The sequence below is a fragment of the Podarcis filfolensis genome (genome assembly GCF_964270895.1).
Source record: "Podarcis filfolensis genome assembly, chromosome: 6".
In the NCBI taxonomy this organism is placed as follows: domain Eukaryota; kingdom Metazoa; phylum Chordata; class Lepidosauria; order Squamata; family Lacertidae; genus Podarcis; species Podarcis filfolensis.
The window spans coordinates 28,903,870-28,927,666 of record NC_139609.1 but is presented as its reverse complement, the minus strand read 5'-3'; the positions used below and the strand labels follow the sequence as shown (position 1 = coordinate 28,927,666).

At 40.6% G+C, this 23,797-nt stretch overlaps 1 protein-coding gene and 1 long non-coding RNA gene across 3 annotated transcripts; one reads left to right on the top strand and one right to left on the bottom strand.

Moving 5' to 3' along the window:
* Nucleotides 1-677: 677 nt before the first annotated feature.
* On the bottom strand, nucleotides 678-19,075 carry KYAT3 (kynurenine aminotransferase 3). Its single transcript, XM_083620703.1, is given in 16 exon segments — nucleotides 678-1,937; nucleotides 2,959-3,045; nucleotides 3,679-3,752; nucleotides 4,669-4,855; nucleotides 6,197-6,286; nucleotides 7,431-7,507; nucleotides 9,725-9,845; nucleotides 9,944-10,069; nucleotides 10,784-10,870; nucleotides 11,932-12,081; nucleotides 13,222-13,366; nucleotides 14,267-14,325; nucleotides 15,842-15,942; nucleotides 18,774-18,820; nucleotides 18,822-18,928; nucleotides 18,931-19,075. Coding segments are annotated over 16 exon segments (1,614 nt in total). The 5' UTR covers nucleotides 19,030-19,075; the 3' UTR covers nucleotides 678-1,880.
* Nucleotides 1,806-5,655, top strand: LOC310765596. 2 transcript variants are annotated; one of them, XR_014549658.1, is made up of 4 exons: nucleotides 1,806-1,931; nucleotides 2,952-3,082; nucleotides 3,741-4,206; nucleotides 5,318-5,655. It is a non-coding gene; the product is annotated as an uncharacterized lncRNA (long non-coding RNA). The 2 variants fall into 2 exon arrangements; XR_014549659.1 differs by lacking the exon at nucleotides 5,318-5,655 and having other exon boundaries at nucleotides 3,741-4,891.
* Nucleotides 19,076-23,797: the final 4,722 nt, after the last annotated feature.

Below are 23,797 nucleotides of genomic sequence, written 5' to 3'. Positions count from 1 at the left end.
AGTAAATATTACATGGCATATTACATCAAGCTTACAAAACCATTTCTATCCATTTCAGTTTGTTTTGATAATCCAAAGTTTTAGATATAAAACTCTCAAATTCTGAAATAAGGGATGGCTGGCAGTTCTGTGCTTAGCTGGAATTATATGCAAGGCTCACTCAATGCAAATGCAATTGCAATGGGATTTACTGTCCAGTGGTTTGTGTAGGATTTAACTTTGTGTCACAGGTATGTGACATATGTTCATCTTCTCCAGACCACAATACTACCCTGAGGCTAGAATCTTGTGCACACTTATGAGATAAGTCTCAGGTAAGTATAGATTTAAAAGAAACATGCAGGATGTACTTACCTGGGAGTAAACAGGTACAGAGTACAGTGAGACTTACTTCTGAGTAAACAGGCATACCTCACTCCATAAGGTCTACAATCCTATGAGGTTACTTTGAAGGATGGTCAACTGAAATCCCTCCAAACATGCACACAATCAGGCTATAAACCTGTTTTAAGATTAGTCCTATGAAGCTATCATTTCCAAATTTTCTTTATTAGTTCTTCTTAAATTGAGCAGAGGGAGGGGAGTAGAATCTGTTTCTGTAAACCTGTTTCTCTGGCCAGTTTAAGGAATACACTATTTTGCTTGTTTACAACATCAGTGAAAGAAAGCAGTCAATGTTTATGCCAATTTTTCACTTTTATTTATTTGTTAAATCAAATCATAGGACCTGAGCCAATGGCTTCAAGTTACAAGAAAGGAAATTCCGACTAAACATCAGGAATAACCTCGTGGTGATAAGAGCTGTTTGACAGTGGAATGGACTCCTTCAAAAGATTGTGGACGCTCCTTCCTTGGAGGTTTTTAAGCAGAGGTTGGATGGCCATCTGTCACGGATGCTTTAGCTGAGATCCCTGCATTGCAGCGGGTTGGACTAGAGGATCCTTGGGGTCCCTTCCAACTCTACAATTCTGTGATTCTAAGTAACATATCTAGCAGATCCCCCAGGATTGTTAATTGTAAAATAAAATGGTAAAATTTGAGGGGACAGAATTACATCCAGTTTATGCGAGGTAGCGTGTGTCATTTGCATAGCTGGCAAAAAAAATATTGCTTGCCTTATTTACGCAAGAAGGGGAAATGGCAAACGCAGACTCTAGAGCAATCTGACCTCTCATCTCCATAGCCATTCCCCTCTACAATCAATAGAATTCACGAAAATATACTGTACAGATCTCATTTCTTATTCATTCTGATTGCAAGGCATTATTTGTTTTTGTGAATTATGTGCATCTGTGTGTGTGTGTGTGTGTGTGTGTGTGTGTGTGTTGGCACACACACACTTAATCATGAGCAATAGAACTGAATGAAAAGACTGCCTGTTCCAACGCCTAGCTCCCATGCCCATCTGTGCTGCCTTTCCTCTGCTACTATGCTATGCCCTTGGCTGGCCAAGCCATGTAAAGCAAGGACCCTGCCCACAAATCCACACTCAATGTCCTCATACAGTATTTTGTCTGGATTGCAGAAAGGCTGCTGTTTGACAAAAATAAACCCAAAGCGATGCAATAAACGCATTAATAATTTGTACAAGTATAAAGGAGGTCATAGAACAGGGCTCTGAATTTTACTTCAGTGTGTTTAGAAAAGTAGAAAAGAAGATTGCTGGAAAAGGTTTCCACTGAATATTTTGGAAAACAGACTATAATTTTTACAATGTCAAAACCAGTATGTTGGCTCACATTATTAATATTAAATATCCAGCAGATGGCAGCACAGTGCAATTTAGAAAGGGTAACCTGAAATGTGACATTCCAGGTCTAGTTATAAATGTATGACTGAGCATATATTTTTAGAAATGGCAGAAGAGGTTAAGTTCTGGGTCAATCTTTCTTCCAGTTCTTCAGGATCACTTCTGCTGCATCCAAGGTGCTGTCTTTCTGTCAACAACAAAACAATACAGTGGAAGTTAAAAACTGAAACTGAAATATTCTTCATGTGCATAAGACATTTTACTGCTAGAAGATTGCAAATCCACAGAAGCACAGTTCTAACAACTTCATTAGGTACTTTTTGTGGCATGCACGCTCACATGAGTTTGGAGCAAATACCTGGGTATGTCTACCCAGTGGCTAATTAAATTTAATTGAATTAATTTTATAATGAATGATTTTAGAGTGTTGTGTTGTGTTGTACTGTTTTATTGTTGTTAGCTGCCCTGAGCCCGGCTTCGGCTGGGGAGGGCGGGATATAAATAAAAATTTTTATTATTATTATTATTAACATCTACAATGTGCCCCATTTCCCCAGCAATAAACTCTAGCTATGGTTTGGTGAGGTTGAGATGCACTCAGAGACACCTAGTCCCCCACTCCTATGACAATACAGCAGTTGGCACCCAGCCAATCTAGTTGTCAATCTGTGGAGCAGAAGAAAAGTTTGTTTTAATTATCATCACATCCCTGAAAAAATAAAGGGAAGCCAGCATATCATGGCTCACAGCATGAAGTAGAGGCTTCCTAGTTAAAAACTCAGCTCATTCACAAACTGCTACCCACACTGGCCTAGGTTTCAGGACTATTAGGAATCCTGGGCTGTGACTATTTAGAAAAAGCACTATGTAGATCAGGAGTGGGCAACTTGTGTCTCTTGACCTAATTTCTTGTGGGTGGAAGGAGGAAGAAAATGGGGAGGGAAGAGGATGACGGGAGTAAATGAAATTAATTTTAATGATATCCAGATTTGTTTCCAGATTACTCCTTGATGGAGAAGAGGTTGCCCACCTTGATGTAAAATATGATCATACCCTAAAAAATTATTATTAGGAGCAATATCAAAAAGTTATTTAAACTGCTTAAAAGTGAAAGGAGAAGATATAAGTTTTGGTACTAATAGAAACAAACAGCCCTGCTAAGACTTAAAACATTTAAGCTTGATTTAAGCACATGCTATAGAACTTACTTTGATGAAGCAAAACCGTATGTACTTTTCAAACTGTTCTTTGGTCTCAGGGCCGCAAAAGGAGGTGAGAGGAATAGCTGACAGTTTCTTAAAAAAGCACAAAGCACAATTGCATGCTCAGCAGGTACGTTAAAACAGCTTAAACCTTAGCTCTTGGAAGCTCTGGTAACTGTATCTTTGTGAGAGTTTAAAGGTTGCGGCCCAAGAGCTTAATTAAGGTCACATCACACATTAACAAAATTCGCATGTTCAAAATACAGCACTGTACTATCATGGATGAACATTTCACACGTGGGAATTTTTCTGTGCACGGTCTGGGAAGCAGAATTAAGCTACAAACAGATTGCCGCAATATTTCCTTCACTGCTTCAAGTGCTTTCCATGTAGGAATTCTGCAATGTTGCATTCTGGAAGCACCCTGGGCTAGCAGTTTGCCCTCATCTTCCTAGCAAAGGAGCTGATCTCTAAGTAGTGGTTGTGTCTAGGCCACAGACTAGCCTAGAAGAGGCAAATCCCACAGAGCAGATGTCAGTAAAGGGCTTATATCTCTGCTGAAGCAGGGAAGAGATCTGCAAGCCTAGCAATGGGTATGCAGCCTTCCAATGAGCACACAATCCCCTACATCAGGGCCACCTGTTTTACAGTCTCACTTAGATGTTAGAATTAAAGACACAGTTATTTGAGCAAAGAGTAGGAGGGAGAAATAAAACCAATCCTTACCTTAGATTTTATCATCCATTTAACAAATTTATAATCGTAAGGTTTATCTTTTTCCATGTCAGACAGATCTACATCTTTAAAACAAAAAGAAGAGGTAAAAAACACCTTAAGAGCTGCAGTTTTTCAAAAGAAAGGCATTACCCAGTATGGGCACTTCAGCAGAGATTTTTTTACAGAACAGTAGATGGAAAGGCCCCTTCATGGATCACTGCCTTGCCGTGGCAAAGGGGCTTGAATAACTCATAGAAGCTATGAGCTATGCCGTGCAGGGCCACCCAAGATGGACAGGTCATAGTGGAGAGTTTGACCAAACGTGATCCACCTGGAGCAGGAACTGGCAAGCCACTCCAGTATCCCTGCTAAGAAAACTCCACGGACAAAGACAACAGGCATAACCAGCATGAGTTTGACCAAACTGCGGGAGGCAGTGGAAGACAGGAGTGCCTGGCGTGCTCTGGTCCGTGGGGTCACGAAGAGTCGGACATGACTAAACAACAACAACAAGATGGAAAGGATCTGGAGACCAGGGTAAGATCTAAAGTGCAAGATCTGCTATTTCACTTCTTTTTCCCCAAGACTGCTTTCCAGAGTACCAGGTTTTTGCTCTTAAGCTGCATTCTAAGGGGAGAGCCAGACATTACGATAACAAGGGTCTGCTGCCAATGGGCACACAACCATTTTCTCTGTAATGAAAAATTCACATCATGAAGTCGTTAGCCTGTGTATTTTTCCACCCTGTTCCATATCACTGACTGCTTGTTGTGGTGGGGTTCTTACAGATTAAGAAAGGGCAACACACCAACAAGCTGTAATTGTTGCCTAGTTCTGCTGTAAGTGCAGTAGGACAACTACCATGTTTGTGAAAATATTTGTTACTCAGAAGAGAAAACACACACACTGTAGCCCTCCCTTTGCTCATAGTATATTTCTCCCAGCTTCAGCACTGGGTCATCACCCCCATTCCAGCCATGGAATAAAATCTTCACTTACTTAATGTAGACACGTCAACAATCATAAAGTATCCTCCCTCTGGAACAACAGGTTTCAGCCCAACTCCCAGGAGCATGCGAGCCATTCGGTTTCGTTTGTCTTCCAGCTCTCTAGGCAAAGAATAGAAGTAGCACGCTGGGTCATCCATGCGCTTCAAGTCTATCAAAAAGGCTTGTGCCACAGCTTCCTGGAAATTCAAATCAGGAAAGGAGGGGGGGGCACACATTTAAGCACATTATCAACAAGCGGCAGGCACAAAACAGACCTTGTGAAGATTCACTTTTAATAAGAAATGCTGTATTCAAAGAAATGCTCAGATCTCTAGAATCTAATTATCAGTTTTTCCATAATAAAACAGATCATTCTAGTAAAATAGAAAGTCAGTGAAGAGTAAAAATAAGATTGTCAATTGGGTTTAGCAGTCAAGGGCGGAGGGGGGAAGGCAGATGGAAATGCTTCTAAAATTGCTGGATACACATCTATCAGTAAAACAGATATATTTCCTTTCAAGTATGAGATTTTAAAAAGTCAAATACCTTCATTTTCAGTGATTAATTCAGTAATGTGTATCTGATTTTTTAAATGTTTAATGCTTTAATAATGACATAAATTATAAAGAATTTATCATTCCTTTCCCTAAATGGCTCAGGGCTGCAATACCTCAAGGACTACCTCTCCCCATATAAAGTGACAAAACTCTGTGATCATCATCTGAGGTCTTTCTGAGGCCTTTTTTCATGTGCCCTCTGTATGAGAGGTCCGGAGGATGGCAACACAAGAACGGGCCTTTTCTAAGTGGCTCCCTGCTTGTGGAATGCTCTCCCTGGGGAGATTCATCTGTCACCTTCATTATACATCTTTAGGCACCAGGCGAAAACGTTCCTCTTCAACCAAGCCTTTGGCTGAATAACAGTCTAGGTTCTTTTAAATGTGTCGGGGGGTATTATGGGGTTTTTTTGTACTTATTATTATTATGATGTACTTTGTGGTTTTGTAAATAATAATAATAATAATAATAAAAATAATAAAACAAACACAAACAAGAATGCAGTCTACAGATCTTCCTTTCTTACCACATAGTATAGAAAACCTCAAACATTTAGGAAGCATACACCTTGATCTGAAAACAATCTAGCCAAAGGATGCACAGAGACAAACATTTGCCAAACAGTAACTTTCCACAGGGTCCAAGTAACCACCGTATAAGGCAGTTGTCTGTATCATCCTGCCAAGCAGTAATGAGAATTTCACTACACATCAGATGCATGGCAGTATGTATTATATACAATGGTAATCACTCATCCCAACTCCCATCACTTGAGTCTGTTGTTTTCCTGCTAATAACGGAATGTCGAATTATTGACATTCAAATGCTAATCTACATTGGATCAACATGCTCAAGTATTAATTTCATCTGCAATTCCCACAAATAGATTCCTTATTAGTCAATTTTTAATTATGTTTAGTGGCTCAAACCTCCTACACTATCATGCTCTTTACAATACCTTTTGCGTGGCTTGGTACCTACCTGTAATGGAGTTGGGCATGTATAGAGTGTATTTTGTTGAACCACCTGCAAATGTTTTATCAGATGTTGGGGACCAACAGACCAGCCAAGCTTCAACAAAAAGAAATAAATTGTAACAAATATCTGGCTGTTTACTTAACATTTATAAAAGTTGAGAAACATGGAAATAATCACATTTTAAAGTGGTAGACTACTGACAAACTTAAAGTGGGGGGGAACCCATCTCTTCCAGTTTATAAAAGATTTCTTGCCTGGCTTAGATAATTACTCCCCAGGGGCAGCGAGGTGTGTCCCTACTTAAAAGGCTGCTCTGCAATTAAAATAAATCCCTGCCAAGAAAAATGAAAATTATGTTCTCCAAAAATGTTACAAAAATTAAGCAAGGGTGCATTTATTTATCTGTGCATGAGCCTGTTTGTGGATACATATTGTATTTATAGTTTTCACAAAATAAAAATTACCAAAAGACGCACAATATTGAAGTTACAGCATGCACTTGCCTAACACTGCTTCCAAGAGAGCTACATAGCTCAGTTGGTTAGACCATGGTGCTGATAACACCAAGGTTGCAGGTTCGATCCCTGTATGGACCAGCTGCGTATTCCTGCATTGCAGGGGGTTGGACTAGATGATCCTCAGGGTCCCTTCCAACTCTACAGTGCTATGATAGCCATGCCTAAGGTATGTTTGCATACACACATGGGATTTTACATGGTTCTGTTGCTGGATGAAACCCCACATGTGTATTTTCCTGTGTTGGGGAAGCCCCCAACATTTTATGATACCTTTTCAGTCAGGCAGTTGGGATAAGAATCCCAAAAGAGCTTAGTGCACCTGCAGAAGTCTCCTTGTAGTTTGTTGGACCCTGGCCTGATTTTCTCAGGTGAAACTTGCCACCAGCAACCACCATCTTCTACATCTAACACTGGAACTGGCACAGCAAGCACAAGGTCTTCAAAAGATGTGCAAACTGGAAATGCTTACTGTTTACAGCGTACATACTGACCGCCTGTTCAAAATGTAAACAGTAGGATTTCTCAGTTCTGAGTGGAATATCCTGTATGCACAGCATCTAGAATTTCTATAATGTCAGGGGTTAATTTTTAATACAGATTCTGCACGTGTTTCGTATAGCTTGTGCACGCTAGCAAATGATCTCCATGGTATGTCAACCTAGCGGTACTTCAACATATATGATTCTTCATTTGCATTATGTCTTATTCTGTTCACTTACCTTCCAGCCAGTTACACTGTATGTTTTCCCAGCACTTCCTACAGTTACTGTTCTTTCCCACATTCCAGGCAAAGTAGCTGTGAAAAAAGAAAGAAAAGGATCAAGAGTTAATTACATACGAACGGCGCTAACAAGCTTTACCTCTCCAACAATAAATAGGTATGTTTTAATCATGCATCCTACAAAGGAACATATATTCTTTTGGATAAGTATGAAGCTGGCTTCATTATGTTCAAACTAAATGGGTATATACTGAAAGCACATTGTTCCTTTACTCACACCCTCATTCAGGCATCTTGTGGCACATGAGGGTATGTCCACACCACACCACACCAGAGAGAGGTCTCAGTCATTTTATCAGGTCATTCAGATGAGCTCTTTGTTGTTCGTATTGAACTGAAAGAGTAAAATTTTCCCTAAATCCCATATAACGGTGTAGCACACGAAATACACACACATCCAAAATAAATTTTAAAAAAACCCCATAAGAGTATTTTCCTGCAACCCATGTTAGGGAGGAGGTACAAGTTATAGGTGACGCAGCATTAACTCATGCTGTGGCAGCATCAGGCTGTCCAGCCCTCACTTGACATTATTGGGTATCAATGGAGGAAAATGACAAGTAATGCTATGTGCTGCAGACAAGGAGAAGGGAACACATTCTGTAATGCGTAGTTCTGTGATGAATTCCAGCCATCACCTCGGGCTTCAATTACATTTAGCAAATCTAAAACAAAACAAGAGATTATCAATTTGTGGAGGAAACAGCTAGCCAACTCATTTTCAGAAGACTGCTGGGGAGTCACACAATCAATCAGGTGACTTTTAGAGTACGTAGACAAGCACCTTCACTGTATTAAGCTACAGAGGAATAGAATGTATTTTTGTATCTGAGCAAGCACCAAGAACTATTAGTAAGGCTACATACATACATATTACCCAAATAAGCACTATGCCTGTTGAGACGCCAGAAGAATCCTTGCTTACAATATGCAATCTTTAAATCTGCCAGTGGAACTCTAATCATTAGTCACATGAAGCTCCTGTTTTGCACAAGCTAGATAAGAGAAATGACGAAGTGTTCTATACCAGAGGAAACTGCCTAGATGACAGCACAAATACTACGCTGATTTTATGATCTATCACTGGCAACCTCTATTAGATAAATATTAGAGAGCCACCACCAGATGCTGTAAATTGATGCAATATTCATTTCACATTTTTCACGAGCGACGTGTCATTTCAGCTGATGGAATACGTGAAGCTTAATACAAGAACATCTCTGCCTCTGGGAGGAGGATTTGTGTTCTCCTCTTTGCACAATCTTTATGTGCATGTTATATAAGCTAGAGAAAATAAGGTTTCTTGGGAGAAAAGAATTCTGCTTACTTTATAAAATAACTGTCGCTTGCCTGTAGGTTTAATGGTTTGTAGGTTTCAACAATAGATTGGAAAACTGTTTTGGGGATCTACTTAAAAGTGAGAAAATGAAAAGGCACTGATGGCCAAATGCTATATTTTGAATCGTTTAGCAGAGCGTTTTGTACATATTATCTGCTGGGTGATAAAAATGCCTGTGTCCATCAGGAATGCACTTCTCCCATATGATAAGTTGAGTATGCAACTGAAATAATAGATTTTTTCCCATTCCCGCTAAGGTCCATTGGAGGACAGAGATGCATTAAGGCATCCACAGTGCTCGTACATATGACTATTTACATACAAGTGATTTTAAATGAACATTCAAGACTGTACAAATATTAAGATCAGTAGGAAATTACATGTCAAACATGGGAGCTGCAAACTGAGAAATACAAAAGTAATTCATTTTAATAAGGTAATATAGTCCTATACTTCAGAATTATAGCTAGTCTACAAAATACTATTAATGAGCTTTTATAAAATACCTAATTTTAATCCGGCAACAATACTTTATTGCCCATTTCCAGTCTACAAACTAACACGTCTCAAAATGCTGGTGGTTTCTGAACTGGAAGAATGCACCCTGCTTAATTTTCAAAGCCTCAGTGATGGGTCCATTGCAGATCAACATCCTCAAAATTTTGAGGAAGTAACGGGCATTATACTTATCAAGGATATAGATTATACCAAACTGAAGGGGCAGAACATACTTTAGGAGGACTGGGTGATAACCAAACAATGCATGTAGCTCTCTCAGGTTAGCTGTAACTTTAAACTCAACAATAGGAACTATTTTTATACATATGAAAGAAGGAACAACGTGAATGAAATGTACACATACGTTTCCCATTGACTACCATACAATTCAGTACCTATCTTAATGTGTTTATTGCCAGTGTATACCAGCCATTCGTATACTTCATCACTGATGCACAGGGTGTCGTATTTAATACAGAGATCAGCAATTATCTGGAGCTCTTCTTTCGTATAGACCTAAAATAGAAAGGGAAAGAAAACAATGTATTAATCAATATCGTCAGAGCCAACATTTTATAACATTTAGCAGGCAGATTTAAAAACAGGAATCTCACCTTTCCTATAGGATTGTGAGGGTTATTCAATATAATAGCTTTCGTCTTGCAATTAAATTTACTTGCAAGTTCAGCAGGATCCAAGACCCAGTCCGCACTAGATGCAGTCTCTCCAGCTGCAGGTCTCTGAGTTATAGGGGGAAAGATGTTTTATCAGGCTGAAATAAACTTTCTTTAAACATTCCACTAGTGATCTTATCCTAAGAATCATTCAACTATACAAAATACACAAGTAAACTGCATAGAAATCTCAAATTCTGATCACTAACAAAAAAAGGTCATTCATATCATTTGGGACTTTCCAGTGATGATTCCTCTGATCCACTAGATCTAGTCATCAAAATCGATTAAAGGATTAAGTGTTCCATATAGCAGCAATGCATTTCTAAGGATCCAAAACTAGTACTATAAAAAACCAGGGGGGACCAGAATTACCATCTTCCATTGTGGCCTTAAGTACCACTTTAAATATTGTTACAGACAAAAGCACTTAAGGATGCTTGAAGCTGAATAAATTAATTAGCTGGCCTGCTCACACCCCTCAGTTTTTGAAACTTAATGTGGCTTTCACATTTAAAGCAAGGCCACCAAGCAATCCTAAGTTAAATTATTGAAACCTATTTGGGCTTTTATCATTTAATTCTAGACTTTTGGGAGGCATTGCTTTCTTGTTGTTATTAATCTGTTTACTGGATCCATTCTGTTTCTCACTGAGCACACAAAGCAGAGTAACATAGGGAAGAAATAACCTTCATTATGAAAAACTGCAAGGTGCAACACTTCTCTTCATTCCCCTATCTAAATAAACTCTGATTATAATAATATTCTAAACACACTCACATTTCTCAAGGGTATAAAAACAGGCTTGGCTCCTGCCATCCTCACCATTGGCTCATAACAGTCAAAGAAGGGTTCTATTATTATCACCTAAAGTAAACATATAGGTAAGTTATGTGAGTAAGAAATTACAAAATGATATTATACCTTTCTTCAAAGAAAGAACCCGCTTTTGATCTGATACAATGCTAATTCTATATATTTAGGAAAGCACATTGCATTAAAAGAAGTACTTCTTGTCAACAAACACGGGGTAGTATTTTAGATTAAAAGCTAAAACTCTTAAGTATATCTGTAAATGCCACAGCCACTGCTACTTCACAGTGGCTGCTTTTGTGTGCTGGGGATAATAGGAAATAAGTGAAGATTTATAATAATGGCAGCAAAACTGAAGGGATGAGGTAGACATATAAAGCAAAAGTGAAAAGACAAAATATCAGAAGGTAGCTAGCTATCGGTTCATTGCCAATTTTACCCCAAATGAGGCAGGCTATTTGATTTAAAACCCACCCTGCCCTAAGTGCTTATAGATCCCCATTATTGACAAACTTATACAACTCAAGAAAAAAAGAACAGGGTTTGAAGTTGGGAAATGTTTCAAGTTTTAAAGGATTCAGGACCAACGTTCTAGGCACCTGAAAGAACAAGCACCTAGGATTTTTTTCAGCTGTACCGGGGAGTAGCCAAGGAAGCTAATTTACAACAGGTTGATAATTAAGTGGTAGATTGATGGACAATTCATCTCAGACATACAGTTGCTTAAAGAACAACACTAGTCCCTATATCCTGCCTTCAACCTACTGCACAATAGTTAAGCAGCTGAGGCTTTTTCTATAACTTTATCCCAATGCCAAGAAATCCTTCATCTGCTAAATTAAGGTGCATCAACATACTCTTAAAGGCATAGGAATCTGGCAGGTAAAAAAAAAAAGCCCTGCTTCAAAGTTGATTTCTTATTCAACCAAAACTAACAAAAGTCAGCTCTCCACCCTTCAATAAACCATCAAGCTGCCAAGGAAAAGGATTTCTGAGTAGGCTTGATCACTTACTAATGGAATGCTACCCATGTTCTAAGGGTGGGTGGGTGTGTACACACATATGTTTTCATAGAAGAGAGTTATTTTTATTCTGGGATGCATCACAAAACTTACCTCATCTTCTACTTCAATGAGTCCCTGCACTGCACTGAACAGAGATCCATATCCCCCTACTGTCACCAGGATATCAGTGTATGGATCAATCTTTCTTCCACAAACCTTTTCATACACTTGGGACAAGACTTTCACCAACGAAGGATGTCCCTATGAACGCAAGAGAAAATACATAGACTCTTATGCCAGTTAATAACAAACAACCGACAAATAATACAGTATTGTCTGTTAGCCAAATCTAGCATGGCTGATGCACAAAACAGAGTTACCCAATTAGACATACCATTCTAAAGATTTAAACAATTAGAAACTGTCATCACATCTAGGAGAGAACCTACTATACTGAGCTGAACAAGAAAAACAATATAAGGCACAGTTCACATGGAATCTCTTCTGCACAGCCAGCCTTCCACTGAATAGGAGTCTTTGTGCAAGATCACAAGCTGGGAATTGTGTGTACTATCAGTAAGGATCTATGACCGTGACCCTTTGAAGAAAAAATAATGTGGAACAAAAATGCTCGTAACACATATAAATTTCTAGAAACAGTTATACTGCCATTCATGGGTCACTGAAAAAGGAGTAACTACCCTCTGATGAATGCTCATATTGCACCATGGTGAAGAACAAGAAAGGAATTGGCTGTATTTGCATATAAACCATGGTTTAATGTTACATGGATGAACCAAAGCAAGCCTCAGGCTCCTGTCCTTCTCCTCCCCCCCCCCTTCTTCGTGCAGCTGCAAGGAGAAGATTGGAAGCTTTAAGTTAATTGCAGTTTAGCATTATGTCCAGACAAATGGCTTCATTTTAACTACAGTCTATTGAAACAAGCCCAGTTCACAGCTCATGATTTGAAGCTGGCTTGTTTCAACGAATGATTAACCAGAGTGTGTGTGGGTTGAACATCACAAGAAGCTGCAGTTAATCAAAAACAGAAGTCAAATCTTTTGAACTACTCCTTGAGGCTCATCTTCATAATGATAAACCATGGTTAAGCATTATGTGCAAGAAAGCCGAAGTGTAGTGCCCTATATACTGAAATGTACTATATAGATTAATAATAACATTACATTGGGAAGTCATTTACATAGTCAGTTCTCCTGGCCCTACGTATAGTCCTCTTTGGACCATATTTACATTGGCCACTGTTTGGAGATTTATGGTTACCGTGTTTCAATTCAGCCCAAGAATCCAAAATGAAGAAGGCGCGTGTGGAAACCATGAGAAAATGTTTGGATATGCAACTGATTTAAAGCAACCTCTCAGAGAGAGTTAAGATGTACTCACAAAACCCCGGGTGTACTGGTTCAGCATATCCACAGATGATGCTTTGGCTAATGCTTCTTTAACATAGTTAGGAGGAGATATATCTGGAAGTCCTTGTCCCAGATTAACAATTGAGGGATCTGCAGCAACTTTTGTAAATTCCACCCTAAGGAAGGAAGAAATGATTACAAAGGTATTTCATACCCATTTACAGGGAAGAATATTTCGGATCCATGGTAAATCAAAAACACAGTATAGAACACATGGGTATGTGGGAAACCACCCAGAGAGCATTCAACCAGATATTAGTTTATCAGAGATCCTGGAGGCCTCATTGCCATCAGTCTAGTTTTAAGTCAAGCTTTCAGGCTAGAAATAGGTGCCATAAGCGTTACATGGCTTCTGTGCCTCATCCTCCACTCCCAGTAACATCTAGTAAGCTGAAACACGTGATGTGACATAACCACTTCTGAAGCACCAAAGGGCAATTCAAAAATCATCTTGGTTGAGGACCAACTAGAACACTGAGTTATGGAAGACCAATAAAAACAGGTTTTGTGGTTTTCCCCCCAATGCTGTTGAAAGTACATTTGACCCTCCCCGCAGTTGACAGAGGATTATTATTTCATTTTTCCTTCTTTATAAATGTAGCAAATTAGAACCAAAATAGCCTCATAAACAAAGCCAGAATCACCTTATCTCAGCCTGTTAGCTAAAATTGACCCTGCCCCCATTATTTAAACATTGTAGTCCTAGCAAAGTTGTTCTGCAGACTCACAGGCTGCACAACCGGTAATTATCACTGTGATTCATCCAAGATCTTTTAACCATAAAAGGAACAAAGAGATTCATTTGTAGGGAAGAGGGGAGGAGCACACAAAAGCCTGGAGCCCACTCCCAGTGGCTTCACTGACCAAGAGGTTTCTCTCCCTGCCCCCCACCCTGGCCCTGCACCTGGTCAGCTGACAATGTAGGTGAAAAGCATACAAATGAACTACAAGGAGTACAGACATTTCCATTATTCATTCGTTCATTCATTCATTCATTTTCATTAATAATTACTTACCACACATTGCTATCCAGCCCTTCAATTCGTTTTGCATTTTTGTGCTTGAAGGTCATAGTCTACATACAAGAATCAAAGACGGATAATTCTTGTTAGAACTACAAAGTATTGTATTGTTGGACACTATGGTAATCTATGACATTTCTCCTTGTAGTTCATTCTAAAGCTGATGAAACTGACAGGCGCTGCAAACACAGTTCAATGTAACAATTAACCAATATTCTCTTACAATACATGTTTGACAAAATGCCAATCTATGCAAGGATACTAAATAGAATGGTTAAGATTAAATATAAGTTCTGTTCAAACCCAGTATAAGAAAGAGTATATCATAGATGTATGTCAGAGCACAATCTTTTAGCACTTACTTGAGAACAAAGGGGTAGAGGAAATGTGATTTATGTATCTTGTTGTTTTTCAAAGACAGTGGTGAAGGCAAAGAAGAGAAGACAGAGAAGAATTGCAAAAGCTAGGATATGTGCATAAGAGAGATTAATAAAAACCTGTGTGTAGGTAACAGGATCTGTCTTCACAATATTATTGAGCCTGGCTCTATGTTCTCTCCATCATATGAGGAAAGAATCTGCTAGGTACAGAATACACCCCACTGGTTGTGCCACTCTGTCCGTCCTGAACAAACAATAGCTGGAAAACTATTTTTCCACTTTCCCAAAGAAAAAATAACCCCCTTCCTTTGTTTTCCAAGAATTTTTGTGGATCTATTAAAAACTAGTTTTTTTAACCACTATTTTAAAAGCTAAGGTTGTCCAACACAAAACTCAAGTGCCCAGCAACATATTTAAAGGGTGTAACAGACAATATCATAGTATTGAAGGTTTTTTAAAAAAAAAATCATTGTGAAAAATTCCACAAAGTAACATCAAAGCTGTTTGACAAATGGAACATATATGTAAAGACACACACCAAGCGACATAACAGCAGTCTAGATAAAAGGAAGCACTGTTTGGGTGACCTTCATTCTACTGTGCTGGCTATACAGTATACGTATACTCCAGAACACTATTTTTCAATCCAAATCTTGAACTGCTTCATGAATGTCTAGAAGGCAAGGATATTTTTTTTAACATCCAAGCCAACCTAGTGACTCCATATTCTATGTAATAAATAAAAAAGATAGAGGATGTAGCTTAAGCTGTTACAGGTGGTAAGGGAAACAAAAGGAAGAAAAAAGCTGCCTTTACCAACTTTAAACATATCTCTCAGAGTTAAATCAACCAAGAGTCTTGCAGCACCTTAGAGAATGACACAACTATATAGCCATACTGGTCTACTACTAAAATTGTCATTATTTTAACTTATGGTCAATACTAACTGTGTTCCAATTGATACCTTCTGCAATAAGAATAGAAGAAAGCAGAAGAAAATACTGTCTTGCACAAACTTGCTCACTGCAAAAGGTGAATTGGTTTACAAGTGTCTGGCAATGTTGGAGAGCAAAACAAAGACATTAAACAAAACCAGATCTCCAAATTCAGGATCGTGGACATAAGTGAATCATAAAGATAACAATATGCACATACAATCACATAATCTATGAAGATATGGAATACATACAGGAAAGGATGAAACCTTGAAGTATCTCAAAGGGTAAGTAATCTTCAGTAGTGATGTTCTAGTGCCAAGGTAGCTGAAGCATTGCTGAGCAAAGAACATGCCTGCATAACAATAAGTTTATAAGTGCATGAAACAACTACACACAAACAATAGTGCCAAATACCAGACCATAATTGTATAACTATTCTTCAGTGTAACTTAAATCCCTATGTGGAATGTCTGTTGATATAGGTAAAGGTAAAGGACCGCCAGATAGTTAAGAACAGTCAAACTTGACTATGGGGTACGGTGCTCATCTCACTTTAAGGCTGAGGGAGCTGGTGTTTGTCCAAAGACAGCTTTCCAGGTCATGTGGCCAGCATGACTAAACCGCTTCTGGTGCAACAGGACACCGTAAAGAGTGCCAGAGCGCACAGAAGTGCCGTTTACCTTCCCGCCGCAGCACTACTTATTTATCTACTTGCACTGGTGTGCTTTCGAACTGCTAGGTTGGCAGAAGCTGGAACAGAGCAACGGGAGCTCACTCTGTTGCGCTGACTTGAACCACCAACCTTCTGATCGGAAAGCCCAAGAGGCTCAGTGGTTTAGACCACAGCACCACCTACTCCCTTTCTGTTGATATAAGCCTTACATGTGCTTATATTAAGGATAGATAGGAGGAGCACAGGACTTGAAAGTCATCACACATGTCATATACTCATCCATCTAGGTAAGCTTTCACTCCTATTTTAGGCTTAGTAACTACCTGATCCCTGCAACTGGGTCAGTCAGTACTCTAAGTATAAATCACTATGTTTCTAAGATTACAGAAACCAGTCAGTATGCATGTTCATTCACAAGCCTAATTCCTAGCCAGGATCAGCAAGGCAGAGCAGCAGATCCACATCTGAAGCCATCCTGCTTGCACCAGACTGGGTGGAAGTTGAAAAGTGTCGATTTTTTTGCTGGTACGGCCAACAGCCCAAGAATCAAGTCTCTTGGTGGGACCTGGGGGACTTTGGATCCAGGTAATACAAAGCCACTGGCATCCCACAAGGTCTTCCACAGCCTACTGCCAGCAGGAGAACTATGATCTTCTGAAAGTTGTGGGTCTACAGGAAGGGTTGCCAAACTGTGGTCTGTGGACCAACAACCATCTGTGAGTGCCATTCATTCTGTGGCATGTCTGTGGATTTGTGGCTGAAGACAGGAGATGGCACATCCATCGCATATTGGTTAATTGTATTTTTCTTGCTTCTTTTAATTCTGATACTGTACTTCATACAATATATATGAAACAAAATAAATATACAATTGAAAATCATTCAGCATCTAGCACAGCACATTACAATTGCTGTAACAGGCAGAAAAGGAATTAAGTTGTCTGCCAAGACCCTCAGCAATTTTCAAGTGTTACATGGGTAAAAAAGGGGGGAGACCACTGGTCTAAAGCTCCCTCATCCCCAACTACTGGCTATACTGACTGAGGCTTTGGAATCAAAATATATTTTAAACTACTTCTTTGAGATACTATATGCATTGTGCAATACAGCCAGCTGTAAAATTCATCACCCCAGAAACTAAGGGATGTTACATTATGAGACTGTAACCCAAAATAAAAACACTTAGTACCGTTAGTATCCAACAATCTAGGACACTTTCATATGACCTATCTACTGAGTATTCATCCTGATTTGCTGAGCAGTTATATGACGCCCACTGTTTACTGAACATTCGTTCCAATTTGTTTGCAAGAGAGGCTATACAATGTCTCATCAAGCTATTGTTATCCTACACCTTCAACTGCATTTCTCCACAGCTTTTCCTTACTACAAGTCGTCCGATTTCTTTAGGAAGAATTTTTTGTCACACACGAGCACCAAACCCACTTCCCTTGCGTAACCTGAATTTGCCAATATGCAAACTGAATCTCAGCACAAAATAGAGAGACCCTGGAGGCAAGCAACGTTCCCTCAATTTCTTAAACCCTTTCTTGGGAGCTTAAGTCTACCCCTCCAGCAATGGGTTACCAAATAGGCAGAGTATAGGGCTGCCATATGTCCGGAATTTCCACTGTATCCAAAAGCAGTGTCCGGGCAAAATGTCCAGGAAAATCCCAAAGTATGACAACCGATGTCGCTACAATTCCCAGCAACCTTAAACTATATTTCCCAGGATTCAGGGGGAGTGGGCTGGCAGGTGTAACCCCGGCCTATGGGCCTTTTAGGGGCCCTGCAACAACAGATCAAAATAGTATCTATTTGATCTTAAAATAAAATTACAAAGAAGCAAAATAATTTGTCGGGCGGGGGGTGGGAGCCGAGATTTTGACTGCCCAGGGGCTTCCACGGGGTTTAATCCAGCACTGTACCCCTCGTGAAGCTACAATTCCCAGCACCCTTAAACTACAGTTCCCAGGATTCTGGAAGAGAGTGGGTTGGCATGTGAATTCGGCAAGCACTCCTGCCTAAAAATTAAACGACCGCTTCTGAGATTATTCATTAAATAAATCGCATTACTGTATTTGCTTCATTCAAACTCCCAAGTCTGAGGGGTTTTTGGCGGGGGGAGGAAGGATTCACCCGCCCAAACGAAGCCTTGCCAATACTCCTTTCCTCCACCTCGAGAGAAAAATATTAAAGTTATTATTATCCTTACTGCTGCTCCCACCACGCGGGCTTCCCCTGCCTTTTGGTCCCCCTCAAGGTTATGGAGTCTCTCGCCTCCTCCTCTTATTTCCAGGAGGCTCCCCCGAGGCCATTTTGTCCCCTTTCCTCCCCTCATATCTAAACGTGTGAAGGGACGAGAAGCCACGTTAGCGGCGGCCGACCCGAAGCCGGCGGGGCGAAAAATTCAGGAAAAGGACGGCGGCGGGTGGGAGTGCGGCCTCCTCCTATCTCCCCTCAGGCGCGTGGCGGCGAGTCGGGGGGAAGGGAAGCGACAACTCGCTTACCTCGCTTATCCCGGATACATGGCGTGTGGGTTTTTTTTTTTTTTTTAGGAGAAAGGCGGAGAAGACGAGGCAGCAGGGGAGGAGGGGCTAACTAGGCCGCGGCGGGAGCAGGAGCCGCTCGGTTGTTTCCTGGAGCCGTGGGGCGGCTTCGGGGCGGCTCGGCTCGGCTGCGGCCTCGGGGAAAGCGGGGGGTCTCGCCGCCGTTCTGCATTTTCTTTCCCGCAGGCAGTTTGCAACCTTCGCTAATTCTGTACATGCAGCAGGCACCAGGTAAAGGAGCAGAGTGTGGCTAGGGAATAATAAATATTATTATTATTATTATTATTATTATTATTATTATTATTAATCAAGCTTCTTCTTGAAACAGGCCAAGCTCCCACCATGGGTATGAAGGAAAACCTTTTGCCTCCGCTCAAGCATTTCTGCCTTAGCATTGCGGCTCCAGCATTTTGCATATGCCCGAAATCTTGCTTTTCACAGCATTTTATTGTTTATATGATGTGATTCTGTCTCCTTCTATGCTAGTTGCATCATTAGGTTAGGGCAGGGGGAAGGATAGCCACCTGTCATCATCCTCTGTCCGGCAGATTTGGAATGAAATGTCTCAACCACGGTTGTTTTAAGTTACTTTCGACCCCCCCCCCCGACCCCCCAAGTGCTGGGAAAAAATCTGTCAAAATCTTTCTACAATTTCTACTTTTCGTTAAGTATTTTTATTTATTTACTTGATTTGAGGGGCAAGCTACGCCCATGACCACTTGGCTGTTTTGCTGTTTAGCGTCTATTTTTCCTTCTTTTCTTTTTTGCTAAATGAAGCTCTCGCTGTACCCCACACACCCACACTCACAATGTGGCATGTGCTCCCCCTTAAAAAAAATATTGTTCATACAAAACTGCCATGCCAGGGAGAAAGGATCAGTGTGATCCAGAGCTTTCCAAACTTTTCATGTTGGTAACACACTTTTTAGGCATGCATCATTTTGCAACACAGTAATTCAGTTTTATTAGCAAACCAGAGGTTAAACTAACCCCTTTCCAGCCCCTGGAGGAGCATGGGGAGCATTTGCATGACACAACTACACACTGCAACCGACACAATGTGTTGCGACACACAACTTGGAAAGCTCTGTTCTAGTCCATTGGTTCCCAATTGGTGGTCTGCAGACCCGAGGGGGTCTGCGGAGCCCACTCAGGGAATCTGTGACACCATTAAATACCATAGAGTTATCAAAATTTTCAAAAGTAGGGGGGTCCATGGATTGGCTTTTGAAAAACGGGGGATCTGCAGTACTTAGCTAATTCGGAACCACTAGTCTTTTCCTGACATGGTGTTCATGTGGGAAGTTTTACCTGTGGAGAAACACTAAAAAATATGCAATATGGTACTGGCAGGCTGAAGTAGGAAAAGTTTGCCAAGTCTTGTTACTGTATAATGAGCTGGCCTTTAGCCCCTACCCACTACACTTTCCCAAGGAGTGGGCCTGCTAACTAGTATTTGAACAAGGCTAAAATCCTGTGTACACTTTCTTGGGAGTAAGGCTAACTGGACTCTGCCTTCTGAGTGAAACACCAATGCACAGAAGTGCATGCAGAAGATCACAGAACCACACATTTTATTGCCTCTTCCAAAGCTTGTTTATCTTGAATAAACGAAGGGAGGCGTGCACCGTGTTAAGTGCGAATAGGGCTCTGGGCCAATTCTTAGGTAGAAAATGACCTTGCTTGAGGACAGTTGCGAGCATAAGCCTTCCCTGTAAAATTACAAATAAAAGCTATGTTCCTTCTTGCACTGTAATTTGTCTTCTGTACCGTACATAGATCTTTTCACCTTGTAAAGTGAAAAATCAAAACGATGCCTCTACCACCTGCTCAGGACTAGAGCTCTTCTCCCCACAACCCAATTGTCCTACAGAGATGGAAAGAGAGAAATGGCACTTCCTTGTGAAGCTGCTGCTCGAGTCAACTTTGCTTCATAGGCTGTGTGCCAACCGTACCAACTTAAAACTCAGCTAAGTCGTTATTTTTCTCAGTTTGAACCTAGTTTTGGGGAAAATAGATCAAAACAAAGTATTTCATAACCAACAACAGGATAGATGTGGATTGTGGCTTACTTTGTGTATACATCACTTCCCAAACCAGTGGTGGAAGCGCATTGGAGGCAAAAGTACACCCTGCGACAATTACATTAAAGCTTAAACGTGTGCAAAATGTCACTATTCACAATGGCCTGGGACTGCTAACTTAACACCTGTAATGCAGAATACTCCCATTAGAAACCCGGTGCAACCATCATAAGTCATTATAATCCTGAGCTTGATGACAGCCCATCAGTTGGGCTCATTCATAGGTAGCCTCATACATTGATCGAATAAAAGTATGGTATTTTGCACACTTTGAGAAAGCTATTTGGTCTTCAAATCACCTCAACAAATGGGCCAGTAGAGGGCAGCGTGCCATAAAACTCTGTGAATATATGGGCTTTAGGAGGAAATCTCAACTTTAAAAACGTTTTGTTCTTGCTGATGTATGTTCATCGTAACTAAAAACCCTTCTCAGAATTTTGATGGAAATCTGCTGTTTCTGGAATTCCTTGTCACTTGGGGAAGTGGGTAGCGTGCACTACTATGATGCTTGTAAGACAAGCAGATTCTGCAGATAAGTGCAACAACTAATCACACATCCTGAGCATCCACACTTGAGTGCTAAAACTGAAACCAATGTTTTCTGCAGTAGCAGATGTACTCTTCCTGATCTGAAAGATAGGATCCTTTCATAATGACATGTTTCTCTTTTTATCCCGGCATTGTGAAGCATGGCTGGTGATCCAGATTTACATGAGAAGGGGAACTACTTACTTCCTCTTTATTGCTAGTATTACATACAGTTTTGCAGCTCTATTCCTGTTTCCTTGGAACTAAATCCGACGTGAGATAAATATGGCTTACCAAATGAAGTGTGCTGGCTTTGATATTTTCAAAGCAAGAGTAGTGATGTTCTGTAAAATAAACCGGCACTCTGATTTTAAATGTCAGTGCAGTAATCACACAATAGGTGAAACATGATCATGTTGAACCAAGCCTATTAAAAATAAGCCATCTCAATAGCTGAAGTTCTTTAACCATCTTCAAAGGCTGGCTAATACAGCAGAGAGCATTATGATAGTCAACAAATGCAAACAAACCTCACTGCAGCCAACCACAGACAATAAATCTTTAATAAAAATTATTGAAACAAAAACAAAACTGGCAGTCGCCATGTCTGCTGGGTCTCAGCAGGGATACTTAGCATATCAGGCCCAGCTAATAAAAGGCCTTCCAGACAGCAGTTACCCCCTGGGAATCCAGAAGTAATGTTGAGTCCAGCAGTACTCTCAAGCTGCAAACCTGATCTTTACAGGAAAGTGTAACCCTGCCCTTACATAACTTTCCCCCATTCAATTGGTCCTTTGATTCCCCCACTATCATTAGCTCTGACTTATTGGGTTGACCTTAAGGTTATTCACCCGCATGCACAACTGAATGCAAGTACATATTTAAGGACATAGCTGCTTTCAACCTGGATTTGGTGGAAAGGCATCATGCAGGTAGCTACATGCTTTGCTCAGGGGCAAACAAGGATGGGCAATGCTGCCCCTGGAACATGTACTGGCAATTCTGTGTGGCCAAAAATTCCCTTTTGTACCACATCCCTCAACGTATTAGCAGAAAGCAAGTTCAAGCACATCACAGCTGAGAGCTCTTTCAGCTTTTTATTGGAAAAAACCCAAATGCACTCAGTTTAATGAAAGGGGGAAACAAAGATTTATGTGGCACAACTGGGAGCTCTTGAATTTAGGGGGAGAACAGTGGGGGGATGAAACTTGGGGAGAAGGGGGAATCTTATAAAAGGCAAATGGGAACTCCATAGAGGAAATTCGGGTGCAACAGCACAGTTATAGAAAAGATTGGATGTTTATATTTGAAGGAACAAGCATATTTCTACTTGCTTTACAAAACAATCATAATCCCTGAGCCACACTGCTGAAAGGGGATAGGATGATGCAAAGGTATCCTTCTGCCAGCAGAGAAGCTCCTTTGGCTGTTATGGAATTATTTATTGCTTCCTCTGTGCTTGCCAAGTGGAAGCTCTCACTATGCCTTCCAAAAGCAGAGCAGAACACATGCTACTACTGATTGGGGTTTCCACCGTCAGTAGCCAATCGTAAGGCCACAAAATAGAGAGCCAGTGTGGTGTAGTGGTTAAGAGCGGTAGTCATGTAATCTGGGGAACTGGGTTCGTGTCTCCGCTCCTCCACATGCAGCTGCTGGGTGACCTTGGGCCAGTCACACTTCTCTGAAGTCTCTCAGCCCCACTCACCTCACAGAGTGTTTGTTGTGGGGGAGGAAGGGAAAGGAGATTGTTAGCCGCTTTGAGACTCCTGAAGGGGAGTGAAAGGCGGGATATCAAATCCAAACTCTTCTTCTTCTTCTTCTTCTTCTTCTTCTTCTTCTTCTTCTTCATTAGGGGCAGAGCAGGGCTGGATCCAAGACTGGGTTGTTTCTCAGAGAAGGACCTGATAGGACAAGGAAAAAATGATGCAAAACAATAACCCCACAATTTTCCACTGTGGCAAGTGGCAAAGCTGCAGATGTGGGCAAAAAACTCTAGGTGTGGTTTTTGTTTTGTGATATCGTATAATCCAGTTAAGCCTTGTGTTTTAAAGAGAGTTGTAATTAGGAATCTTGGCAGACTGTAAACTATCAGTGAGCCCGTTTATCCACATTTTTGGGGGGCGGAGAGAGAGGTACTGCTTTCAGACTGCACACTTTATGCAAGAGCAAAGCAGGCTGTCAGTTGCTATAGTTGCCAGGCATGACTTAAACATACCCACATCTTCTCCAGTCAAGGAAGATCTTTGTAACAGTGCTAATTGAAGAGATTCCAACTGAGATATAGTCAATTCATGCTGAGGAAAGGCTGTAGTTTGTATGCCAGCATGACATGTATGCCTGTCTTTTGTGCAACTCTGCCTAGCCACCTGTTTT